The sequence below is a fragment of the Mugil cephalus genome, chromosome 10, assembly GCF_022458985.1.
Source record: "Mugil cephalus isolate CIBA_MC_2020 chromosome 10, CIBA_Mcephalus_1.1, whole genome shotgun sequence".
Lineage (NCBI taxonomy): Eukaryota > Metazoa > Chordata > Actinopteri > Mugiliformes > Mugilidae > Mugil > Mugil cephalus.
In genome coordinates, this window is record NC_061779.1 from 5430422 (window position 1) to 5457736 (window position 27315).

At 41.3% G+C, this 27315-nt stretch overlaps 2 protein-coding genes across 2 annotated transcripts in view; both read left to right on the top strand.

The window, feature by feature from the left end:
- Nucleotides 1-27315, top strand: part of cdh13 (cadherin 13, H-cadherin (heart)) — a 340354-nt gene that overhangs the window by 39695 nt on the left and 273344 nt on the right. The window lies entirely within an intron of this gene.
- LOC125015013 lies at nucleotides 4494-6279 on the top strand. The gene is made up of 2 exons (XM_047596635.1): nucleotides 4494-5707; nucleotides 5837-6279. The coding sequence occupies exon 1, from the start codon at nucleotides 4562-4564 to the stop codon at nucleotides 5684-5686; it is 1125 nt and encodes a 374-aa protein (XP_047452591.1). The 5' UTR covers nucleotides 4494-4561; the 3' UTR covers nucleotides 5687-5707; nucleotides 5837-6279.

A 27315-nucleotide genomic window follows, 5' to 3' on the forward strand; every position in this document is an offset into this window, starting at 1 on the left:
AGCTCGCGGATGCAAATGGAGACGTCAAGAAATTAGAATAAATGAGTTTGTTTGCAAGGCTGCGAGAGAAGACACAAGGGCAGCCAAGCATTAAATTCAACTGAGCGTGGCCTGTCGATAGCAGGGTGGGGGGGTCATTTATTCCAGAACACCTCGTATGGGATCTTTGTCACTGCTGAACGTGATCAATGAGAAGCTCTGAGATGAAGACGGAAAACATGACGAAACACCTAACACTTTGCAGCATTTTGGAATCTATTTTCCTTCCAGTTTAGCCAGGAAGAAAACTGAGTTACGTTTGATCTATAAATATAAAACACAATTAGTGTGAATCAAATATGCCTATTTCTATGTTAAGTTGTTAAAAACATATCAACTGTTTTTTTTAAGTTAATCCCAAACCAGTCAGCGACTTGTAGAAATAATTACTGTTATATTTTCCCATCACATATTCATACATCTCAATTGCTAGCTGGTACTTAGAGAGAGCTCTAGAGAGGTCATTATGTGATGAAAGTCGACACTGACGAGTCTCTAATGCAGGAGTCTTTCAGGCCAAGGACCCCAAACTGATGGAGAAATTAAGTAGGGACCCCCTACCTATTATATGTTTTCTATATTAAACTCACCGTAGTGCTATTTATAAACATACATTATTATTATACCATTTTGCATTCAATATTAAGCTATTCAAATTATACATTGGTCCAATATTATAATTTTTTTTTACTTTCTTTTTTTTTTTTTACTTTTTTGCTTAAATAAATGTAAATTGCACACTTAAATTTAAATAAATTTAAATTTGTAAGGGAAAATTATATATATATATATATATATGTCGAATCAACCAAAGATTTTGCGACAGTACCTCCACGGACCCCCTAGGGGTTGCGGACCCCCCGTTGAAGATCTGTGCTGTAATGATTTTGGTACAATGAAATCTATATTGTTCACCTGAATACACAGTCAGCTCATGCGCAACATGCTGTGCACTGCAGACTCTGTATGTATAACCTGTGTAAAAAGAGACACCATCAACAGCTTTTAGTAGTGCTCCACAGCGTGTTGGAAAGATAGGATGTTGTAGCAGGGTAATAAAAAATGCAGTATTTCTCTGAAGCCTCCTCCGTGCACTGCAGCCAAAGCTCTAATTACTTTGACAATAAAATTCACCAACTAACTGTTGATTTGCAGCCTTCTTCTCTCTTCATTTGGAGAAGGTGTTGGATTTGGACCGTTCCTCTGGTGGCGTTGGCGGACGCTTTTTCAGATGAGTGTGCATCGCAGTGGCACCGAGTAGTCGACGGAATTGTTAAAGTGCACAACCCTTAGCTGATAGCCATCAGATTTTGATAAGGAGTGTTGAAAGTTGAGATGAGAGCCTGACCGATTTAACACGTGCAGATTTGACACTGCAAGTCTAATTATTAATACTTGCCACCAGAACGCATTGCAACAGGATGTGTGTGGGTTTGTTTTACGGCTTGCGTTCCAAATTAAATCCCCTTATATAATCTTACATATGTACATCCTCGCATTTTTTTTATTTTTTTTTGTTTTTAAGAACCTTGACTGTCCACACACTTGGCATCCCGTCATAAGCTTTCATCATCATAGTGTTCTGGCAGCGTAGATGGTTTACTACGATTTAATCCGTCTTAATCTTCTGCCACTTAGTTTATTTTATTCCCGGTTGTCTGATTGACTGTGGGGCAGCTGAGGCGGCTATCGGGCAGCAGAGTGAAGTAAATCACCCGCTAGGCCTATTGAAATGTCAAATGACATGATCAGTTACCTCAATAGCAAAATCAAGTCTTGGGTAGAGCTTCATTCTGCTCAAACCGTAGCGGTGAAAGTTTCCGTTTCCATTCAATGTTTATAATTTCTATTTTTAATCTCTGGGAATGAGCAGCTGAAGAATCTTTTGTTTATGACAAATATAAACTAGCAGTAATTTTTAGTCTTTCTTTGCACTCCATACACGCTCCCATTTCATTGCTATGGCTTTTTATTTCATTTTATATACTGGGATGGTTAAGGGTTTTTACTTGTTCATTATAAAATTTTCCAAGTTTTGTCATCTAGACATCATGACTTGTAATACAGTGCCGATGTGTTGCCTGCGCTACTCACCTAGCATTTAACTTACGTTCACATTAAGTGTTGAACATCCCGTGTTGTCTGACTGAAAATGAAACTGGTGACAACGCAGAGCAAGTAAGAGCAAGTTGGAGAGAGACGCGAAGCAGAGAGATGAAGGTTGAGGCGGGGAACTCACTATAGATTCTCAGATTTGTCCACAGCAAAGAGGAATGTTTCGTAACTGCGTCGCTCCTCGGACTCAGACGGCATTAGAGACAGCACGGAGAGAGACAAAGAGGGAAGAAGGTGAGCATAGAAGAGGTATGAAAGAGAACAAGCATGAAAGGTTGGGCGGATGACTACAGCAATAAACCGCTTCGTGACTGGAATCGCCTCTTTCATAATGCCTTTATGTAACGGCTCCTCTCAAAGTTGAGTCTCTCTTCTTCTTCTCTGAACTTTCTACCTTTTTCTGTTTTTTTTTGTACATTTTCCCCTCTTCTGTATTTTGTTGAGCCAATTCACCATGCGCCTTGATGCTGTTTACCGTTAAATTACCACACACTTATTATAATGCGCACAGATGCCAACTGCTTCGTTTCCACGGCCAAAATCTTAACAAGCAGATGATAATGGGAGGAGGATCGCATTAAGCCCACAGAAACCACAGTTATTATGCGTGACTACCATCAAGGAGCATGCTACATGTAAAAGTACGAAAAGCTGAAGACTTGGTTAAGATCTGTAATTACTTTCCAGAGAGCAATAGAACCCTTCATGCCCTATGTCCTGTTGAATCTTGTTGTACTTTTTGGCTGCTAAAACTGAAAAATCAAAAACACTAAGCCCCTCTGTGATCGTATGGACAGAAGTCATTGTTCCAATAATTCTATTTCAAGTCTTGCACATGTCCATTCAAGACATTTTTATAGTCGTCTAATGATATGTACATGCCTTCAACTTTTCTTTCTTGTAGATGCTGAGTTTCTCAATTAGGTATGTGTAAATGTCTGCCCATTGCATGGTGGGCAGTCTAGTCAAGTCATCCATCACTCACTGGATGGACGATTTGACAAATAACGTTAAGTCAATCATTCTTGTTACACGTTAATGCTAAGGCTTAATGTGAGCTAAGTGTTTATGCTAAGTGTTTTCTAATCAGACATTGTATTTATTACATCACGCTCCACAGTGGTTCCACTTACTTATTGTAATATCTTTGTAGGAGAGGCTTCACTTGGTAAACACAGACCTGACTTCATCTCCCCTGTGTCCTTTGGTCAAATCGTCCATCCAGTGAATGAGAGTGTAGGAGTCGGTGAATATAGTCCCATAAGTCAGAGTCAAGTTTTTAAAATAACACGGTCTCGGAGAGTGAGTGTATTAGTATATTCTCTAAAATATGCTTTTCCCTCGTCCATTCTTGCTAAAACAGTCTCTTGAAGTATTGTAATCCGCTCTTCAAATAAAGCACATTGTTTACCAACCGTGAAGGGGTCCATAGCAGTCAGGTTCCATTTGGCTTTTAGTTGCATTTACCATTGGTGATTACACTGATTAGTATCTCAGATGCATTATACCACAAGTTGAGTGTGTCACTTCATTTGGCACTTTACACTTACTACTACTGTTCTTTTGATTTAAATATAGTAAATAAATAAAAAAAAAAAAGAGTCGTTAACCCCAAAGTACTGGTATTATTACTGGTTGCAACATGCCCACACTTCAGTGGCATTCATCCACAGTAATGCACAACATCAGCAACTCAAGAGTCTCATCTTAAACGGACAGTGCTACTTTTCTAACGGTGCAGTGCAGTTCTCTTTTTAGAATATTAAAAACAAAGATGGATAGATACAATTAATATGACTTAAGGTAGGGTATATAAAGTACAATTTTTAGGTGATGAGAAAAAAAAAATTGTTTCAAAGTAAGTAAGCTGACCCTAGGGCTGAAATGAAAGGACTGCCATATTTTATGTTTATGTTGACTAGTAGACAGTATTTTGAATATTTCATATAATGTTCCTGATTCAGATTTCTGAAAATCAGCACAGTGGTAGGAGCATCACGTTGATGGGAAACTTGTCAACAACAAAACCTAAGAGTAAAACTGCTTTTATTTTACCCTTTTTTAAAAAAAACAAATCTAATTGTATATTTTAAATTCAAAGTATTTTGTGTAAATCTGTTCAGGACGTCTTATTTAATTAATTTTTGATTTTATAGACAGTGTAGATGGGTAGAACTCCGGATAGAATGGAGTGAAGTTCTCCCGGCCCTCACTGATGATGTCACATTCTTTTAGAGACTCACTGATGATGTCACAGACCTATGCTATCTCAACATTCCGGAGTCTAAACAAAAGCTCACAGATTCATTACATTCAGTTAGTATTCAATACAATGAGAAGACAGTTGGTGATAACTAAAGCTTGTTCTGAAAAGATATTTTCAAGACACAATCCCAGTTTGAGTTACATGGCAACGAAGACAACCACTGCCATGGACCAAACAAGCAGTCCATGGGAAGAGGACAGTCCTCCGACGACAGTGGACGCAATTCGCCCCGTCATGGATTCTTTCTTCAGATGGATTGAACCCAGGCAGTGGGCACGTTTGCTCTCAGGAAACCCTGATGACGAAACCAGGTTCATGCTGGCGGAGCTGCTAACGGACATTATGGCACTCTTTACTAAATCAACGCTGGCAGAGGTCTCAAGGAGAGGAGTCAACCCTTGGGAAGACCTGTTGTCCAGTTTGGAAGACGCACTACCTCGAGCTTTGTCTCAAGCTCTGGATGTTCCACACGAGGTCTGCCGGGAGACCTCCAACTCTTTAAGGAGCATCATGTACAGAGAAATAGGAGCAATGTGCGTCAACTCCATTTACTACAGCATTTACCCTGTGACTCCATATAGACGATACACTACTGGTATCCTAACATTGGATGAAATGGTTGCTTGCACCATTAAAATCCTACAAAAGTCCACTGAGAAGAAGAAACAACCACTGCAGCTGGAACTCAGCCTGGACCAAGACGCAAGACACACTGAAGAAGACCAAGAAGAGTCTAACAAAAGTGATGTCCTAGACACTTCAGAAGATAAACCTGCTCCAGCGTCACCTCCTGCACCAGAACAGACGCCTAACGTTACAGAGGTCACCCCTGTGGACGTCTTTGTGCCTCTAGACACAACGCTGGAAGAAACATTTGTAAGCAGCATAGCAGAGAACCTGATTTCCCGGGCCCTTACAAAGTCCAAGAGGACCTGTGATGCAGAAACCCTAGACACCATGCACCAGAGGCTTTTCAACAAACTCTGGGCTGAAGTCGAGAGACAAGGTTATAACATTAACATGGAGAAGCTGAAGAACGTGGACAAGGCCATTCTCAAAGACATCTGCAAAAGGCTGCACGGTCCCAAATCAGCTATGTGGGTTCCCATGATTTATCGATGTCCACAAATGGAAGACATCATTGCGACGTCTTTTAAAAAGCAACTGAAGAGAAAATCGGAGGAACGTGGCATCATCACAGTGTTTGCAGCAATAGGGAGAACTTTCATCAACCCTACAGTCGGCCCCACAGTACCAGTGTTTTAAAGCTGAATATTATCATCATTGGTAAATATTTTTTTCCTGTTTTTTTTTTTTATTTATTTATTTTTTATTTTTGCTCTGTTGTTCTGTCACTGAAACACCCTAATTTCCACTCAGGGATAACTAAAGTCTTTTCTTAAATTATCTTCCTAGACGATTCCATCAGAGAGCTCAAGCAGGAGGTTACCTACTAGTGAGGATACCTTCCCCTCTGCTGACTGCTGCGAGACAGAGAGCAGTGGAGGGGTTGGTTACTTACGCCTGGGGACACCTTCTCCTCCACTAGTTGCTGCGAGTCAGAGATCAGTGGAGGAGGGGGTTTACGTCGATGTGGGGACACTTCCTGTTCCTGCCTGTTTGTGGGATTACCCTTACCTCTGCTGGAATCCGCTAGATGGAGACCAGTGGAGCAGGGGGACGCCTACGAATGCGTCGGGACTAAAGCTCGTATCGTCATTTCGATGGACACCGGTACGTCCTGACAGCTAGAGGGCGAGGGATCGATTCCCCGACTTCCTTGAGGCATCTGTGCTGCTGCTGATGCTGTTGCTGCTGTTGCTGCTTACTTCTCTTCATCTGCTTCTTGTTACTGCATTAAAAAAGAAAAAAAAAATCTGGTATCTCTCTTTATGTCAACAACTTAATAATAATAATATGATAAATATTTCAAACAATAATAAATCATGATTCTTTGGCATAATTTTTTGGCATGGGTTCGGTTCGGGTCTGTGGGTGACTCTCGCCACCACCACCTGGGGTTTCTTCGGCATCCATTTAACTCTCTTTACCGCTGACTTCTCTCTACTTCTCTCCTGTTTCCACACACTCAACTGCAGGCGGCTTCCTCCACTGACAGAATCACGTGTTGTGAAGTTTTGTGTTGTGAAGTTTGTCCATGGGTCAAGGGAGGAGTCAGCGTCAGTGCTGCCTTTAGGGGCGCTTGAAAAAATCTGGGAAGAAATGGGAGCATTTGTTTGCGATGCCGCTCGTGAAATGTTTAAGAATCATTGTGTTTCGAAATGAGATCACGTGTATGTGTGAGTTGAGATCGCAATTTTTTTATCGATTTATCGTGCAGCCTTACCCCAGAGCATGCAATATCCTCCCCTAAGGGAACCGGCCGTCAAACACCTTGAGGCCAACCTTTGGAGAACAGTAAGCAGGTGCCACTCAGGCATCCCTTCACTTTCATCCCTCCCCCTCTGCTCAACCGTATGCTTTCCTGCTCCAGTTTCATTAGATTACTTTTTTTTTTTTTTTTTTACTCTGACTTGGGTAGCATTCTCTCGCGCACAAACTCTTAGTATTCTCTTTTAAGTTTTCACAGCAACTGTTTTCCATTCCCAGTGGGCCTTCAACAGGCTTCATTATACGGCATTATTGATGGCAAGTTTGCTCATCTACGCAATGCTATTAAACTGTCGTCTTTTTTCCGTAACACAATGTATTAACGGCTTAATGTCCCCCCATAAATTACCTGACAAAGACTGTGACACAAATAGCCATGCGGCAGGGTTCTGGAGGGAAAGACATTTTCAAGTACAGATGGATCCATCAGCTGTGCAGTAATAGGCTAAAAGTCATTAACATAACATTAATTCCTTTATTAGGGATACTGGAAACAAATAGCTTTTCAGACACATTCTGACTTGGAGCCAATCCACTGCTGTACATGAGAGAGGAAATCAGCTTACACTCAAGTTTAATACTCGTCCAAAGGCTTAGAAGTAATGAAGCCTCCCCTCCCGCCGCCTCCTCTGTTTCGCCTCTGTTTTGGGTCGTCCCTTTTCTTTCTTATTCTCTCTCTCTCTTTTTTTTTTTACCTTTGTGCTTGTTGCTGACTTTCACTCCCATCGCTACTCTTCTTTGTCTTCCTTTCTCTCCCTCCACCAGGACTTGATTGTGCTGTGAAGGCTGCGATTGTGTGTCGGCGTGTAATTAGCTGTTTGAATGAAGGGTGAGTTAATGAGATCAAATTCAGCTGTCCCTACGTGGGAATAGCTCTGACAGATCGCAGAATTGTCTGGTTGCGCGCGCGCCCGCCGCGTGTGTGTGTCATATTGCCCCACAGCTTCTCACCCACTTGTGAACCCACAGACTTCAGCTGTACGAGAGGCCACTACACCACTTTCATCCAACAAACAAACAAACACACAGTTTTACCCCGCGAGCATTAAGCTTCTTCAAAGTCTTTCAAATGTGATTCTCCAGTTAAGTTCGCTTTAGAGAAGTCTCATTTAGGGCATTTGGCTCCGTAAATGTATTTTCAAAAAGAAGCACAGCAATCTCGGTTATGTTGACCCTCGATGCAAATGCGGCGAAGTTTTCCCATCAGCGTCTCTATACGTCCGCCCATCTGTACGACTTTACCATCTGTGCAAGGGTTATCACTATCTCTGCGGGTTTGTGTTAATTTGGAGAGCTATTGGATTTTCACATTTCGGATTGATGCCCATTTATAATTCATCTTTCATCTACCCATATATATATATATTCAATTCAGTCAGCCTGATGTGCTCTGAGGCTTCGCAGGTGAGGGACCTTGATCGGAGGGTAAACCCTCCCAGAAGGTTGTTTAGGGGGATGTGCTGTGCATGGTTGCCTGCAGCTGGATGGATAATTTGATGGAACGCACACTCCATGCATATACCATTTCGTTCATACCGAAGAGTTTGCGTAAACGGTTCAAAAAGTCTCACTTTGCTTATTACTATTATGACATTTTGGGAGATATAAAGACTAGTTTTAAGGCTTAAACAAGACATTTTAATTATAAGCAAGTTGTATATTGTCAAGTTGTACATTGTACAACAACTTCACAATGTGGACTATTTCTTGGTCACGACCTGCAGTCTCTCGTGGTTGCCAGGCAGCGGGTCTCCTCATATGACTCCTGGCAAGAAAGTGAATGAGTGTTTTTCCCAAAGTGCCAAAGTCTTTCGTTAACTTTTCTTGTCACAAACTAGGTTTTATTTTGGTAGCGAGGACAACTTATTATATAACCTAATGTCTTCCATATCTGTTTCTATTAGATGAAGCTACTGGACACTGAATTTCCCAAGAGAATAAATAAAGTATCCATCTATGTATCTAATTCCTGCTGCCGATTAAGGGGTTGTCGATAGAATCTTTATTGTCATCAAGGAAATTTTGCATAAAGGCACAGATTTTTAGATAACATCTATGAAAAAAAAAAAGAATGTGAATACCATAAACTTCCATGATCATTCCACCTTTTGTGTCTGCCTGTGTCCATCCCCTCATAAGCAGTAGGGATCTTAGGCGTCTGCAATTAACATAGAATGCTGTGATTACAGAGATGATTGTTTGGAGGACAATTCTGTTCAAATGGGAGTCGGAAACATTCCCAATGTTGATGCATGTCTCTGTCAGAGACGTCGGTAATCACCACTGTCACGCAGCGTCGAGCTGCGCAGAGTCCCACTGTGTGGCTGATGTTGTGGGAATGACTCGAAGGTGTGTCTGAATGACACACACGGGAGTGTGGCTGTCCTAGTTTTTGCTTTTGGCGCGTGCTATGGATTGTATTTGTGCATTCAGTAGATTCTTTATTGAACAGTGGGTCGTGAATAGGGCTGAGCGGCATGACCAAAAATGTTTATCGTAGAATTATTTGAAATAATAAATGACAGTATCATGGTATTTTCTACATTTTCTACTGGTTGAGAGAGGAATTAATGCAATAGTTTGACTGAGGATGAGCTATTCAACTGTGATGATGAGTAAACATTGTAGAATAATCCCACACTAGTAGGAAAACAGGTTTGCATTGACTCTTGTCTGCTGATGTGGGAATCCAGAGACGTTTACAGCTCAGAGCTGGAAAAAAAAAATTAAATGTTATCAAGATGAAATGAAGAAACGGGGAAAATTACAGTTTCATTTATTTTGACATGTTTATTCACATTTAAACATGTTTAAACTGCTATGTCTGTGACCGGCTACCATAATAATTGCAGTCTGCACGCATCCTTTTTTTCCCCCCTCATTCATAAAAAGCTAGAATCGGGGACATTTTCTGGGACAGCTTTAGCCGGGGGACAGGTCATCCAGGTCAGCCTAAAAAAAAACAACAAAAACAAACAACTGACACAGCACCTTTTTTTTGGCACAAGTTCTCCCATGTGTTCAGGGTCCTCTCGTTCTGCCGCTTCATCTTCCAGATCTTTCCACCTTCACCATACCTTGCAGTGACGCACCATGCGTGTTTAGAAGTGCTACATTAAAACTACGCTATGTAATCAAATACACCAGTATATTGGTATAATGAAAATTCATAACATCATAACAAAAAAAGAATACTGGTATTCTGTATGAACCGATATAGCACCCAGCCCTTGTCCCGAACTTTCTTTTACATGGTTTTTAGTTGTTTAATGTGGGCAAACTGAGCTGCTTTTTTTCCTGACCAAAGCACAGCAGTAATAAATATCTGTGTATGAATTCATGTTTGTTCTAACGGGACTAGATTAGTAGTCTGGTTGCCCATGCTACTCAGATGGTGCAGCCTGTCCAGACCGGTGCCATGGGGTGTTGCCATACTCCAGTTGGAATCATACCATGGCAGAAGCTGGACACTAATACACACTCCGTTGATTTTTTTTTCTTTTTCCTCTCAGCTCTCGGCGTTGAGTGTTTAAACACCATCTGTCCCGTGTGCCACCTCCTCCCGCTTCTACACCCCCAACATCAACCATTACACAAACCCACTTTATGGATTTCCAGCATCCTACGATTTTCTTCACATCATCGCTTCCTGCTTATTGCTTATTCAGTCTAGTTGATATCCTCCTCACCTCATCAATGCCAAACAAAGAACCTCTTCTGACCTTCAGTAAATGTCAAAGGATCCCCACGATTACAAGAAGCAATCATCGTGCATCCGGTCCCTTCTTACCGCTAACCCACCACTATATTTATTTATTCCTTGCAAGAACTTTTCTTTTTTTAATCACACTTCAGAAGTACTTTTAAAGACCATTATTTGATTATTTTTCTTATAAAATGCACCATTTCCCCTTTACCTGCACCACTCATCACACCATCCACATGCCTTCTTGATGTCCTCCCCTTGGTCCCTTCATCCTCCATCCTCAGATTATTCCCCAGCAACACACCCATCTTTGTGAGCACAAACGTTCCCAGAAACTCACAGGAGCAGCTTTGAAGGAGTGGAGCCATTAATGGACACTCACCCACCATGATGCACCTGGGATGAGTCTGCTGCAGAAAGCTAGATAACAACTTAAAGCACCAGCACACCCAACTTTGAAGTATGTGCATGATTTTTTTCGTGTGTGCAACTGAATGTTCTCCTGGTGGCGGTTTACCGAGTGCCAGAACAGATTAGGCCCTCTTCGGATTGTTTGCACCTTGATGCAGACGCTGAAGTTTGCTGATAAGTTTCTCCCCGCGCTTTATTTCCCAGAAGTTCATAACATTATTTCTAATGAGCGCTCTCCGTGCATCTGCCTCGGCGTATCAAGACAAGAGCACGCCAAAGTGTTTGTGTGTAAATGTGCAGACTGTGAATGCATTTTATTGGATGTTGATCCGCGGACACTCGGTTAACAAAGCATTGAAGTGATTGACGTAATATGAATATTCAGTAGGCATGTCTTTGCTCTTTCTGTTGGTTGGCTGTTGACTCCCTAACCCGAGTGAACTGAAAATCCCTCCTCTCTCCCTCCAAGTCTCTTTCCTTGGTTAACCTGCCAATGTGATTAGTTTGCTTTTAATTTAAAAGTCTCTTTTTGCTCTTGACAGTATTTTCATGCTTTTAACACCTGCAGTGTTGATTCACCGCTCCCGTGTGTGAGGGTAGTAATGAAGGCAGTCACACCTAATATTCCTAACACAGAAAAAAAAAAAAAAAAACTGATGGAAGTCACTCACTCATTCATTTTCTGCACTCTTTTAATCCTCGTCAGGCTCATAAGGGAGTCTGAACATTTTGCCAGCACACACTGGGCACAAGGCAGGGAGGCGCACAGCAGGGCCCATTATAACAGACACACTATGAAACAGTTGCATTCAAATTACACAGGCAATTCCCAGTCTTCAGGGCTTTTTTTTTTTTTTTTTTTGAGGCCGGAGACATACAGGGTTACAGTTAAGTAAGAATCGCATGCTGACATGACACATCAGGTACAGCCTTGTCAGAGCGATAAGCATTTTTTCAAATAAGTTGGAACAACTCAGGGTAAGTGGGAAATGTACCCATCCATTGTCGACCTTTGTTTGGTTTGAAGAACCCTGTGACTGATACAAATAATACGAAAAAAAAGGCAAAGAGAAAAGATTGCAAAGACTGAAAGATTGGAGCACTCTGTGATAGAAAAAATATAAATAGGTGAGGCTGGTTAAAAGCACATGGGCCTACATGAGGCGGCCATATTTGCCTTCATCAGGGCATAGCAACAGGACGTGGGACAAAGATTAAAATGGGCACCAGCAGGTATTTAGTGGGTGGAGCCTTCTTATTATGTCACATACCATGTGACTAATAGCTAGAAGGTTACCAAAACCCAATAAATTAAAAACACACTGACAAAAGGTCACTAAAGAGAAAAAGTGTTTTGAGTCCTAGCCTGTGGATTGGGTTCCACTGTTCCACAGAGGAACAAACAGAGCATTGCTGTGTTTTCCAAGGAAGTGCATATGGAGGGAGATTCACTTTGTCTGCCAGCAGCTGTGGCTCTATTAAGGGTTTGGCTGAATAGATCTGTGGCCATCTGCTCTGGACCTAGACACAGGGAGCAGAACTGTACAGTGCCAATATCTGTAATGTCTGTCTGGATCTGACTTTACACGCTCTTCATGCTGACAACAAACACTCTCCCGTGCAGCCATGGACACAAGCAGGGACACGGGAAACGTGCGCTGGTCTTTGAAACGCATTTTTGAACGTTTATGATTGTGTTTCTTAAAATTAACATTACAGACAATTAATGGTTGCTGATTCAACCATTCCTTTCGAGCAGGTGAAATAATATCACTATGTGGCATTAGCTTGCCTGAGGATTGTTGTTGTGGCCAACTGCTGGCATTGCACCATCATTATCTTTTTAATCCTCGGCTTTGGAGTGATTAATATTGATGGATGTGCAGTAATTTGTGTATATACGTTTTTCCTTCATCTAAACATATATTTCATGTGCTTATCTAGCTGTTCATATGGCGCATTCGCTGCAAGATTAAAAACAGACCAATTAGTGGATTATGGGTCATTAAATGGAAAACTCAGCCGCTAATCGCCATTTGTGTGACACATTTTCTTTTTTTTCTTTTTTTTTTTGGATCAACATTTTCCAATGACACAATGAAGTACTGCTTGCTGCTTTTAACACAGATTGCTGTTAGTCACCCTGGAACCTGGCAGCACATCTAAAGCACAACAATTTCTCAATTTCTCTCTTAGCATTTTGTTCATTTTTCTTTTTTATTTTGGCAGGAGCAGCAGTTAAATGGCAAGAGAAGAAGCCGTAACAGACAACACTTTTCCCCCTGAAGTAAAGCGAGGGCTTTAAAATGACCCCATGCATTTCCTTAGATTAAACATGGGCACTAGAAATGCACAGCACATGCCAACTTGGATTGTCGTACTGTAACACACACACTGGCACTGAGGCAAGAGCTGGAGAATAGTCTGTCCCTTCTGCCTGTGATAGTCCTGCAGCCGAGTCTATTCCTTTTCTATTTATTTAATATTGCGGTACTCTAAATGAAAGGGATCACACAGCAGAGACAAGGGCATGGAGCGACACTGAGATATTGCAGGCTGGCTTTCTTTTAGTTTGAACTGAGTTACTTATTTAAAGCTTGTATGGTTGTAGGAACAAAGCTCCCGCTCAAAGAGTCCTTTCTACACATGAGCAGTCAATAGATAGAGCCAGAAGGAAGGAGGATAAAGCGCTGGTAGAGTGCATGGTCTGGGTCACGTGTGACTGTGAGTGCTCTGCGAATAAGGGATGAGGCAACACAATCAGATAGTGGTGAGGACACATAGTTTGCTAGCTATTAAGACACAATTTAATTATACTTAATTCTGCGCTACTGTGACAAGGTCATTTCCAACACGTGGGATAAATAAACGTTGTCTTATGTCTTATGCCTCATCCATAGATCAATTATCCGTATGCATGTGGAGCTCAGATAGAGTCTTTGGCTCTTTTAATTTGATTTTGTGTGACATTCTATGGAAGCAACATAATCCTATAACAGCAGAAAGGATGGTAAAGATGGAGCATCATAAAGGGAGCTATGGTCTAGTTCAGTGGTGTCAAACACGCGGCCCGGGGGCCAAAATCATCCCACCAGAAGGTCCAATCTGGCCTGCGCATTTGCAAAAATTTGCTGCTATCCCTATTTTCTTTTCCACTAGCATGACTGTTTTAGTCAAGAGTTGTAAGACCCAGAACTCAGCTGTAACAAAAATGAAAGGATGGTTCATTATTTTCATAATGTAATTGTTGTTCTTTGCATTAAAACAAAGGGAAATATTTGGAGCTTTTTTCATGCTGTCATGTCTCCGGCGCGGCCCCCTTAAGGTCAGACTGGGCTGTGTGCTGCCCCTTGAACTAAAACAACTCCCCCCGTGAAGTGGTTAGAGATGTTGGACCAAAGGGTCACAGCTTCGAAAAATAAATAAATAAATGAATAAAATTACGGTAGAAGTGGCCTTTAGCTCGGTACTTGACCCTTAGACTGCACCCCAGGCACCTACTGCGTGGCTGCCCACTGCTCCAAGTGTGCATTATCATGTGTGTAAGAATGGATAAATATATTTCTTGTGTGCACATACATAGTTTGCAGTAAGGGTGATTTATTTATTTAATTATTTTATATTATTTTTTTCTTTATTAAGAAATCCAGCAGACCCAGGCATATTTTCTGACACCCTTGCTTGAATTACAGTGCTGCATGAATTGCACGTTGTGTTAAGACGGTCCCTTTTAGTGAAGTGAAGCCACAATTTCTCTCTCTGCCATCGCGTCTTCCTTGTCATCATGTGATGTGAATGATGTGCTTCAATGTAAAGATTCCTCTTCTTTCATGTTATGGCGGTTGGCAAACAACTTTTAGGTGCAGCACCACCAACATCTGGACGGAGATGCAAAGATTCGGCACGAGAAGTATCGATAAGGGGAACTGATAAGCATGAAGGCTAATGACATCGATTAATTGAAACAGGTGGAACCGGTTGTTTAAAAGAACCGGTTATCGATGCCCATCTCTAGTCGGCTCTGCGTCTTTTTTTGCCAGTCAGTCAGTTGTTCCCACGTCTGCTTTACTTTCAACACTGGCAACTGAAACGTTCGCTTAAATGTCACCGGAAACAAGTCATGCAATTGTTCGTGTCTCCTAACATTCTTGGTTAATCTTTCCTTAATGTGTTCCATCTTTATTGATCCGAAACAATCAATTTGATAATCGGATGGGGAAGCAGCTGGAAATATGATAATTCATATAACACACCACAAGCGAACTGTGTTTTTCTTCAGGTATCGTCATCCTGTTACAAGTACATTTAAAGTGGTGTCGACTGTGTTTCTATGCTCGTCGAGTGCTGCTGTGTGACTTTACATGCAAAAACATTAGATGAGCATGAGAAGGATCATCTGAATCCGCTTCCTCTGAGCTTGTCTTGACATGCACGGCGCTTCTCGGAGGGCAGAATGAATATTTGACCTCAAATCAACAGAGCATTGACCTGAATCTTAGCCTGAAAACACTGCGCACTTGTAGCAGAGATTTTCCGCGCGTTTCCCCGTCTCTGCAAGCTTATATGCCCATGTGTGTAATTACAAGGATTTTGAGTGATTTCTGTATTATATTTCCAATCCTGCTCCATTGAGAGGATGACAGATCCAATTTTCATTGCCACAGAGGACAGTTTGTATTTATGCCAATTTCTTGTGTGAAATGTCTTGTCAGTACAGTAGTAGGCACAGCACTACGGTTTATGCCCTGCTTTCTAGGGAATATTCTCCACAAAGTACCCCCAGTTTATCATCATCATCTTGTCATATTTCTAGCTAAATTGTGCCAAAATTTGCTTTTAATGCAAATCAAATTCACTGTGTGGCTGAAAATTATAACAAGATGCTCATGACTGTTTGTTGTGGGGGGGGGAAAACATGATCAAGGTTTGTCCAGAGGGTGGAATGGATCAAAACGAGTCGTTGTGAAAGGACCGAGAGCTTAGGATATGTTATAAATTTTTACCTCTAATTTCACGGTTGAATATTGGCACCAAATCTCTGCTGAAAATGAGCGTTAAGCTTGAATAAAACAGCATGAATCATGACTCATTACCCCAATTACTGCCTCTTTTTTCCTTTCTCTCTCTCCCTCGCATTGAAATTGGAATCAAACACGCAAACTGAAAACCTGACATCTCATAGTGTCTTTTAGTTTGTCTGTACTATCGTGTCTACCAATCCTAATATTGTGTAGGTCTTCCTTGTGCCTCCAAAACGGTCGTGACCAATCAGAGAATGGACATGGGCCTTCTGAGGGTGTCTCAGTGGGGGCCTTTGGGTCCTATGGGTTGAGGGGAGGGGGTTCTATGGATTATGGATGTTTTTTCAGTTGTTCCTAAACCGTTTTTGGGTCAGTCTTACCAGGGAACGTCCTGAAATTCCGCCCCTACGTCTGTTTATCCAGTGCAAATGCGCCACATGAAACGCAAACTCTGGGTTTTACTCACAGTTACCACGCATAGTTATGTCTCTGCTACTTTCTGCCCAGGGATAGGGCAGGTAATTTGTGGTGTAGTATTTACTTTATAAATTACAGACATGGTTATTACAGATCACTGGTGGTCCAAGGCTTCAGAGGGGGCGCACTCTTCATCAGTGTGTGCTCGACACGCACCGATTCAATTTAAAGTGAATCATCGAGTGCATTTTTCAGAAGACAAGTTAGCTCAAATCTTTCCACAAATTGACCCCACATGTGACAGGTGTAAGCTGGTGGATGTTGGTCAACATGTTTCGGTTATGTATTAGGAATCAAATTTGCTACTGTTATATTGTTGTTATATTCTTATACATAATTGTTATATATGTGTTTTGTGTGCAGTTAAAAAAAAAAAAAAAAAAAGAACTGAAAGAAAGAACATTGAATTGTCACATGATGCTCAATGTTATGTACATCTCCAGTCAGTGGTTTTAATGTTCTGGGAGATCGGTGTATATGTATATTAACATATGTTGCGTAGCCTCGATTGTGGCTCCCAGTCCGTGTAAAAGGTTCCAAACAAGGGCCTCACAGCTTACAACAGGCCTGCACAGATGAAGGCAAAGTGTGGTGTTGAGTGTGCACACGCACTTATACCCGTGGTGGACACAGCTTGACACCACTGTTGAGCATGTGGTGTGTGTGTTTTGGGTTCAGTCCATTTGTGTGTGTTTCTGTGTGTGTGTCTGTGTGTGCGCGTGCACAGGCTCAGCGATGCTCACTGCTTTCCAGACATTCTGGTCCATATTAGCTTCCTGTCACCACTCTAACCTGTCAGCTCCGTGTCCCTCCACCTCTTCTTCCTCCTCTTTTCTCCTTCCCTCGCTCACGCCGTCTCTTTTTCATCCAGTCTCTTACTGTGAGCTGATCAATGGTCCCAGGTGATGAGGTGACAGTGGCTGCAAGCGCTCACTCTCTATTCCTCTCAGTAGGAATTTGAAAGGTGCTTTATTTTGCCAGAGGAAGAATCCTTTAAGAGGGGATCTCTTCAGGCCGTAGACGGTGACCCTTTCTTCCCACTGTAGCACTGACACAGCTGTCCCAAATTTCGATCACATCTCATCTGCTTGCGGGAAGCAACAAGACAGCGCTTGCGGTGCTTCAAAATGATTTGTGGCCACTGGTGTGAAGACATAGTTAAGGTTTACAACCTGTATGCCACCTGCCAGCCCAGCTTTAGCAGCTCTGACATACTGTACTTCCCTCCCTCTGTTCTGCTGTTTTGGTTTCGCAGGAGGCTTCGTGAATGGTTCCATTTTGCATATAAAAGGCTTCTTGAATAGGTTTTAAATGCGATTTGATATGTTTTTCTTTCTTTGTATTAAAAGGATAATTTGTTGGAATGACTCGGTTATTCAGTCAAAAAAGAATTTGCAAGTAACAAATGTAATAATCAATCCAAGTTATTCAGAGAGAATAAATACCTCCCGTGTCGGTTTCACAAATGTGAGGCTTTGCTATTTTACATTTGCCGTCGTAATTCACCAAATCAAGCAATTACAAAAGTTCACAACAAGGGGCAAATTGTGAGGAGTTTTCACTTTCTTTTGACAACATTCTGTTTACTGAGAAATCAAATTATTGCAAGCAGAGACCAGATTATTTGATACTAACTGGGTGGTTGTGTTGATTGTACGAACGCGTTATTCGACCTGCAGTGAACACAGAGGTCAGACGTATATAGCTCAGGACAGATTCATGACTAAAACTGCGCATACGTACGGCAGCAGCGATTTTTCTTCTTTTTATTAACGTGACCTGCTGTGGTAGATACTCAAAGATCTGAGTCCTTGAGGAGGAACTGGCTTTTAGAAGCACTGTGTCTCATTATTCCTGCCTTCTCAGTGAGAAGAACTTCAGAGGAGAGATGGTGTGATGCAGGCGAGGTCCAGAGATAGAAAATGTATCGCTTATACTCCACACCCACCTGTAAATAACCCGTTGACTGGCATTGTAACCACACAGTTGACCTTTTTATAGTGGTAGTAGTAGACAATAAAATGCGCCCATGTGTGAACACATTATATATACAAATATCTAAGATGTGGCTTTTATACTTTTTGAGCTACAGTGCTTTTGAACAGATGACCATACCTCGAACATACACATCACACAGCTTCAGTATTTATATTGTGTCAATCTGTACAAGCGTGTGAACATTTTAATAATCAAAATACTCAGTTTGCAGTGCACACTATTAATATAGATTAAAAACGAACGATATTTAATCGTGATTAATCGTATTTCTTAGTGTGGAAGTCAAAGCGTTAACGATCAGCTGTGACCTTTCATTAGAAAACGTCAGGATGAACCGTTTTTATTTGATAGAGCCCATTCTGGATCAAATAATTATTCATACACAGAAATGACAGCTCAATCTCAAGCGAAAAGATTGTAAGAATTCATCACTAATGAATATTGAATGCAGAATTGAACGTTCATAATTAGATCATTTAACGAAGCGTGCTAATTAGAATCACTACAATTGTGGCCGTTTATCACCGCAGACACAGATATCTTTTTTGAAGGAGAAAAAAAACAAAACAAAAAAAACAGTTTGTCTCTGGGTGAAAGCGAGTGGGGCCAATTAAAATGTGTAGTGTGAGTTAACACAGCGTACACATTAAATTAAATTCACGCGCCAAATTCACACCCAGCACCAAGCTTCCAAGGCCAACCCTGGAAACGAGCGATAGCGGACTGACGACGTTCTACGCGCAACACTCGAGCTAAACTCTTTCTTTTGTTCCAGGAATGCATGTATGAAGACATGATTAGAAGCTAATTGTAGGTAAGGATGACATCCCAACTAAATATCAATCAACAAGAAATATCAGCGCACAGAAACAAGCATGCCTGCTGTTGCTAGTTAAATAATTTCCATCATTAACTACTGTTTTATTTTATTTTACTCTGACGAGAGATTTTTCATTCACAGACGACCCCAAGGGCATTTTTTTGTGTAATTCAGTGTTTGCACAGTCATTCACCTTTTTCTTAACATAACTCTCAAACATTCCTTCATATAGAATTCTACTGTTTGCGAATGCAAAGAGGAAAGAATGCACTGGAACGCCAGTTTGACCTCCTGAGACCCTGCGTCCTCATATGGGGACATTAACTTTTAGGTTTGTGGTAAACTTTTATCTTCTTATTAGAGATTAGTTGGTGTAAAATCATGGTCGTGGGCAATTCAGTGGATTCATTATACAGCTGATCACGGAACAAAAGTGGAAAAGGTTCAGAACCTCATCAAATGTTTGAGGTTTCAACTTATTTAGTCATTGACTCGATTGAGGACATTGGGACTTAAATATTTGCAATCCTGCTGATATGAAAATGAACAGTTTTATATTTTTTTACATATTGGCGACTTAATTATAACATTGAGTGAAATAATATGTGTCCACACCTGAGGATATACTTTGTTTTCCAAAAGTCTACTTCCCGTTAAAAGAGTATGATTAGTTTTTATAGTTCTTAGGTCCTAAATTGAGTGTCATTGCTATGAGGTAGGGGTGCCTGGTCTGGCCTACATGCCACATGAACATCATCATCCACATGAATGAATACCAGGTCCTAAGTTTTCCAGCAGAACACTGAATTGTCACAAGATGGTCAATGTTCTACTGTCAGTGGTCATAATGTTATGTCTGATCGGTGTATACACATTAAGTGGCTATTGTCTGGGCTGCTCCTTTTATATTCCATGACCTTGTTGTATTCTAGCTAGTAGCCATTGCAATGACAGTCTTTATCGCTACTTATCTACTGAATGTGACAGCATTGCTGTATCAGGTGAAAACAATGATTTCATTTGATTCAGACGGAATTTTAACAGACCCAACAAGAAAGTCAAATTTATGTCTAGCGGTTGCTTAACTAGTCACTTCTGTCTGTCTGAACTCATATGCATTTACACTGAGTTATACCAGCAGTGACTAGGGATGAGGACTGATGAGATTTAATCGACATCAACGTTATTGTCAATCATTGGGTCTCTTCCTCTTCTCCTTGATTTCTTGTCACGGTTGGAGAGAGTGATGTCACGCGTGAGTGGGAGTGTCGTTTGCGGCGATCGGTAACTCGGGATGCATGAAGTTCTGGTGGATCGAAAAATTGGGCTGTTTTTTGAGTGTATATCGAGCCGCAATAAGAAGATGCAGCAAGCTAGACAACAAGAAGCTTACAGTAGATATGGATTATGCTATATGTGTCAGAAATAGAGGATCAAACTGGGAATTTCAAAGTCCAAGCATTACATTAGACTACACATACACACACACACACACACACACACACACACACACACACTTAGAATGAGCCACTCAATTCAGATCAGTTATAACCTATGATTATACAATACTCCATCACTTTTTATGTTTGCTTTTCTCTATTGCATTACTCTTACATCAGCAATTGCAGCATAAGGCTGTGGTATAATTATGATTTATGTCAACAAGGCTGTGATTTTTACCTTCGGATTGCTTGTTCTCTTAAGTGCTAGTGCCTAAATTCTCCGATATGATGAAGTATCAGCCCTCTCACCGCTCCTCTCGCCCTCTATCTCTCTCTCAGTTTCATTCATGCCCGCGGCTCCCTCAGCCCTTCATTTAGGTCTCACTCGTCGAATGCTAAACACATATCGCAGATCTTATCTCTCAAATTCACATCTTTTTCCCCTTCCCATTGAGAAGATTTACTGTAGCTGATGCGCCACATCGTCAAAAGCCTTCGTCTTTTCCGCGCCTCTGTGAGATGTTAATGCTTTTAGTCTGAGTGAAAAGACGGCCGCTTTTGATAACTTGCACACAGCGTGTCAGGCGGTTGAATGTATTTAGTAGCTCTCGAGTGTGGGTGCTCGTCATTTCTCTGCCTTGAAAAATTGTTATTCTGATCTAACGGTTTGACTTTAAATCAGCCCTACCTGACTGCTGGAAATGACTCGAGTCTACGGTACGTTTAGCAGCTGAGAGTTTGACTGGGCTTGCCAGTGGGACCTCACTAATGAGGCCCACGCTATATGCTAAAGGCCGAAAGTTTGGAAGCAAGATCAGATAAACATAAAAGATGTACATAAAAGATCATAGTTTCAATGCATCAATATAAACATGATATTATAACAGGGCAGTGCAATTAATTTCTACAGGGAACCAAAGTAAAAATCTGAACCAACGTTAACTTGAACTTAATTCTGCTCAATATCAATTTTCTCCCAATTATATATTTTGATAAGCTGCTACTGATAGTCCGGAATGTACAAATATTCTGTAAATATTTATTTAAATTTGTGAATTTTGGTGTAGGTCGAAGAGGAAAATAAAACACCATTGATCTGTATGTATTTGGATATAACGCACTGGAATGCTGGAAACTTTGGAAAGCTTCAGCGGACCAAGGAGGGACCGTGTAGCTACATGAATTATTTTCATAGTACATGAATTCTGTATCTCAGTAAATCTCAATAAATGCAAGAAGCTGTCTCAATCATCCTTTTTGAAGAATTAACAAGCGCAGATTCTAACAGCGCCATGGAGTAAATAGTACATCATGGCTTTCCAAAATAAAAGCAACACAGTTGTATTGCATGCACAGTGTTTATGACTGTCATACTTTGGGCCAGACAGGGACGCCCAAAGGGCCTTATGTGGCCTATGGGCCATAAAATGCCCAGGTCTGCATTATATAAAGAGTAACTTATCGGAAGACATTTTTAGTATAATTATTAAGTATTTTTTAAGAGTTTTTCTTGCTTAGACTTTGCATGGCATATGGATTTGTGTGCAGACTCCCAAAATCCAAAGAGTTAAAGTGAATAATGCAAACTGTGATTTTTTTTTCTTACTTTTGCACGTAAGTTGCGACTCTTGCAAATCTTCTCGGCCCTAAAAACTAAGCCCTTCTTTTCTTTTGCTGAAGAAAGGCATTGCGAACTGAAACTTGCTTCCAAACTTTTGGCCTGTAGTGTAAATGGCAGACAAGATCAATAAATCAAAGAAATAAATGATAACAGGACTACTGACTGAAAGACTTTTGAAAGAGTGATTTGACCAGTGCCTAGTCTACTTGCTTGGGGACGTGTTTGGGTCCATTTGTCCCACTGATTATTGGCTTGGAGGTTCAGTCATTCAGAGGAAGCTTCCCAATGACACCAATTCCCCCAGGTGGTTGATTTTTCATTATAAAGCCATCAGTCATCATTCATATCATGATAGTTCAGCTTTTAATGCCGGAAATCAGTCGCTTGATTTACAACAGGTGGAGGGAAGGGAAGGGGTGGTGGGGTTGGGGAGGAGGTGATATACGGGCCATCTCGATGAAGTGAGAGCACAGGACTGATGATTCAAAGACGCCCGTAGGTGTGTGTTGTCCCTGAATTGTCCCTGAATTGTGCGTTGTTTTAGTGGCTGTCTGTATTTATCACCACCCTTAAGAGCTCACCCAGAGTGCCTTAGGGGCCATAACTCTGACTAATGGAAAACAAAGGCCAGGCCAGGTCAGGCAGGACATTGCGTCTCTCCTACTGGCACATCAGCCGGTATCATCTGGGTTTCCATCGTTCCAAAAAGCACATGGAAATGTGATGAGGGCTGACGTCGATAGCTAATATTGTGTTACAGAACCGCGAACTGAAAACTGCCGCCATTGTTTGCCGTTTTCATGAAAGACACAAGGTCTGTGCTTATCGGAATGCGTATTGATTGTCGGGTGGCTCGCGTTGACTATGCCGGTTGAGAGATAAGGCGGCGGGGAGAAGTTGTGAGATTGAGCGATTGAGGAATCGTCATAGTGAGGGAAGAGGAATGGGTGGACTGATGGATAAATAAACAAATGCAGCAGCAGCAGCACACTTAGCCCTCAGCGTCGAACACATAATCTCATTTGACCTCACAGCGGCGAAATGTAGTACGCATAAAGGCGGAAAATACAGAAAAGAGCTACACAAGGACCAGTCTATTAACTGCACAGTGTGGCCGTCCAGATAGGATTTTCAAACTCCCATCTCTGCTCGCCCGAGACGTCGCAGCTGGTTGTGACACCTGAACAAGCAGAAAGGCAGCGTTACAATATGTGTCAGCCCTATCTGATTGCGTTTCTTCAGCTTTCACATACGTGCAGTCACATTATTGCTCGTAGTATTAACTTGTATTATTACATTTTTTTTCATGCCTCTACTCCCCGTCTCTTCTGTCCTTGTTTCCTATATTCACTCTTGTGCTTTATCTTGTTTACAGCACACATATTCACAAACACACATTTAAAGAATGACCTTTTCAGTCCATACCCTCACGAAAAGGGTTGTAACTCCAAAGTGACTAGTATTCCCTATTTATTTGTGTTATGGAGGTGTGTTATCTCGGGGTTGCTGGCAGTTGGCTGTGATGGAATCAGAGTATATAATTAAATTGCTGTTTTTTCATTTTGAAGCATCTCCTGGCAAGTTTCCTGCTACTGTTTACGGAAGAGTATTAGGGCCACCCATAAGGGAAAAAATTGGAGGAGGTAGATTTTTATTTTTATTTTTTTTGTCATGCACTTTGAGAAAAAATTTAGAATTTCGAGGAAAAAGTTGAAATTTCGCGAAAAAAGACGAAATACGTTGTCCTTGAATCTGGCAGTACCGTATGCATATCGTACCAGCGATACTCTGTGGAAGATTATTGGGGCTTAAATAATAATTAATATTAAGAATTTAAAATTGTGTTGTGAGTATTTTTTCTGTTATATTGCTGATATACAGTATTATTTTGGAATGTTCCATGTCATCAGTGGCGTGGATAGTATCACACACTGTTGTCCGCTGAGGGTGGGATGTGAACTCCAAGGTTTTGGAGTGCATCCCTACTCATAGAGTCCCAAAGGCAGCATAGACGTATTGTGATCCGGGAAGTCGCATGCAGACGGGTCCATGCAAAACACAAACACTGTTCATTGCACACTCCCTGTGGGCCCCAACAAGCGATCACAGTTTATCCATTCTACCAAATTTTGTTTGTTTTTTTTTTCTCAAAATTTCAACCTTTTTCTCGCAATTTTGACTATTTTTCTCAAAGTCCATGATGAAAAAAAATCTACCTCCTCTGATTTTTTTTTCTTCTAATTGCTGGCCCTAATACCCTTCCATAACAGTTGACTACTTTGGCAATTTTTTTCTTTCTTTTTTTCCCCCCAGAAATATGTGTGATAAATGGGTATTCCTACAAAACAGCTTCCACCATCAATACCTGTCTAATGATGCAGAGGTGCCTGATAGTAGCATGTGTAGTTTGCGGCGGTCGTTGGGACTGATAAGGCTTTGCAGGTAAATAAATCGATTGGCCACCTCTAATGGCGGTGTTAATGGAGCTAGCGTTGGCTGAAGGGCTTTGATGACTGTGGGGTGTCATGAGATCATCTGTTTTGTGTGAAGAGCCGTTATACAGCCAGTACGTGTCACACATTCAACGGCGAATGAGGAAAACTGCAATGCCAGAAGTGTGAGACACAGTTTACGGACTGCATTACTCACTGCTTGTCCGATTCCACTTCTAAAAAGACCAAAACTTTGGGCTCCCAGCATGCACTCGCAGAGAATGTAAACCTGCTGACTCTTTCCCCCTGGTTCGAGAGAGAAATCTTGCCGAGGAGCGTGAAAATTTTTCTAAGTATGTGGCTAGAGAATGGTGCATTCGTTTCCTGTCTCTGCCTCCATCCCCTCTTGTTCCTGCTATATATTATTTTTATTATCTATACAACTTACTGGAAATGGAAGTGTACTTTGCTTAGTTTTATGAGTCTGTATGGTCATAAACCAGCAACTTGGAAATGTGCTGGAAAGCAGCATTATCATAGGGTCCATTAGCATCTTCATTGAGTTATTGTTTAAAACACAACAGATAAAGAAGCATCTCATCCCAGACACTGACCACCAACTGACCACCAAGCTCTCAGACAAACATCCATCCAGACGTATCACTGTAACATCCATCTGGAGGCTAGGGTGGGGGCCAAAGGGTATTTTATTTTGTCCGTTCATATGAACTGTTGACAGACCACAGTAGTGCTTTGTGTGCCTGGTAGTTGTCATAATGTGTGAGCCATCTTCAACATATAAGTGATTTTGTTAGAGTGCTAAGTTTAGTTTTTAATTTTAAATGAGAAAAACTGCAGCTATAACTCTATTTGTATCCTTATTTGGAAAAAAAAAAATCTTTAAAAATGTCCAACAAATCTGAAGCCTTGTAAAGCCATTTCAGACAAGTATTTGAATGTTCTATTGTAATTGCCAAATACTGCACAATGAATGCCCACTGCGGTGAAGGTTTTATTTATTTATCGTTTCCATTCTCCTCGATAAATCTTCGGTCCCTGCTTGTTTTATAAATATTGAATAAGAATACTTCACACATTTTGTTTGTGTCTCTCTGTAATTTATTTTGACCATCTCGGTTTAAAAGCTGTTTTGTCAAGCTCTCCTACAAGCAGTGCAGGGCAGCAACAAACCCATCCAGACACCCATCAGTTGTAGGTTTGACCCTGGCTATCTGCAGGGTGACTCATTGTGTTGTGCTAGGTTTTTGGAGCATTGGGTCAAACTTTGAATACAGACAGAAATTCTTGTTTTACAGGCGAAGAATACTATGTACTGATGTCTGACCGACTCTCAACCCCCAAAGACATGAGGGTGTCTGGAGAACTGAATGATTGGCAGTATGAAGAGGAATGAAGAAATGCACAAAAGCCCAAGTTAGAAGTTAAAAGTTGATTTGAAGGGAAAGGAACTATGGCAAATTAGTCTCCATGCATTCAACAGTTACAAAAGCTTCTTCAAGGGACAAGAAAAAGATTCTCAGTTTGGCCTTGTGCCTCGTTTCTGGCCCTTAGGGGCTTGGATGTAACTTTCTTTCCTGCCTTTTTATTGGACATTTTCTCCTCTGACCTTTTTTTCTTTGTAATGAACAGTAAATTGTCTGTTCCATCACTAATGCCTTCCCGACTTTCCTATTCAGCTAAACAATGCCATATATTGTAGAATCCAGTGTCTGAGAGTGACCCTGTATCTACGTCTTTTTTTCCCTCCTTCTTCCAAAATACAGCTCACAGATTTTTGACACACACACACACATCATTAGAATGTGTGCACACCATCTACACACTCTCTACTGCCAACTGGCGTGAAGGTCACCACAACCACTAGTGATAGATGAGCAAAATCACTTACTACTCTTCCAATCAAAGCCCTCTCCCCCTGCTGTGGGAACCCTTTAATTACAGTCCCCACTTCAACAATGTGAGCTTGTTAATGATGTTCCACATTCTGTACTCACTGGCACGCTCTCTAATTGCGTCCCCACCCTGCAATAACATGGTTATCAGGGGAGTGAATGCCAGAGGTGACTCGCCACACAACCCCACAGGGGCCGTCTAAGGGCCAGGTTAAGGTTTGTTTGAACTCCTTCTTTCAACATTCTGTCTCATCGCATTCACAATCACGAGTTTATTGTCGTTCCGAACAGTCAGACCGGAAGGCAGAGGGAAAGGTCGTCTGTCATGGGGTAGCAGGTCGGTGTGGTGTCATTTAAGAACGAGGCATAACGAGGGTATATTTTTTCAGAAAGTCTCTCAGTCTTGCATTGATGTGTTGCGTTGGGTTGTGCATATATATATATAATGAAGAAGTAGGAAGAATACAATCCCTCACTCTCCTCTCTCATGGCAAGTCACGGTCCAACGTGGTTGTGAATTTCAGATCGGTGGTTTTGAAAAGTTACAGATAATGATGATCTATCCCATGTCTGAATGGAGCATAAATCCCTCGTAATGGGCAGCCCACATCATGACTACAGCCTTGGCAGAGAATGAAGGATGTTGCCGGGGTAGGGAACTTC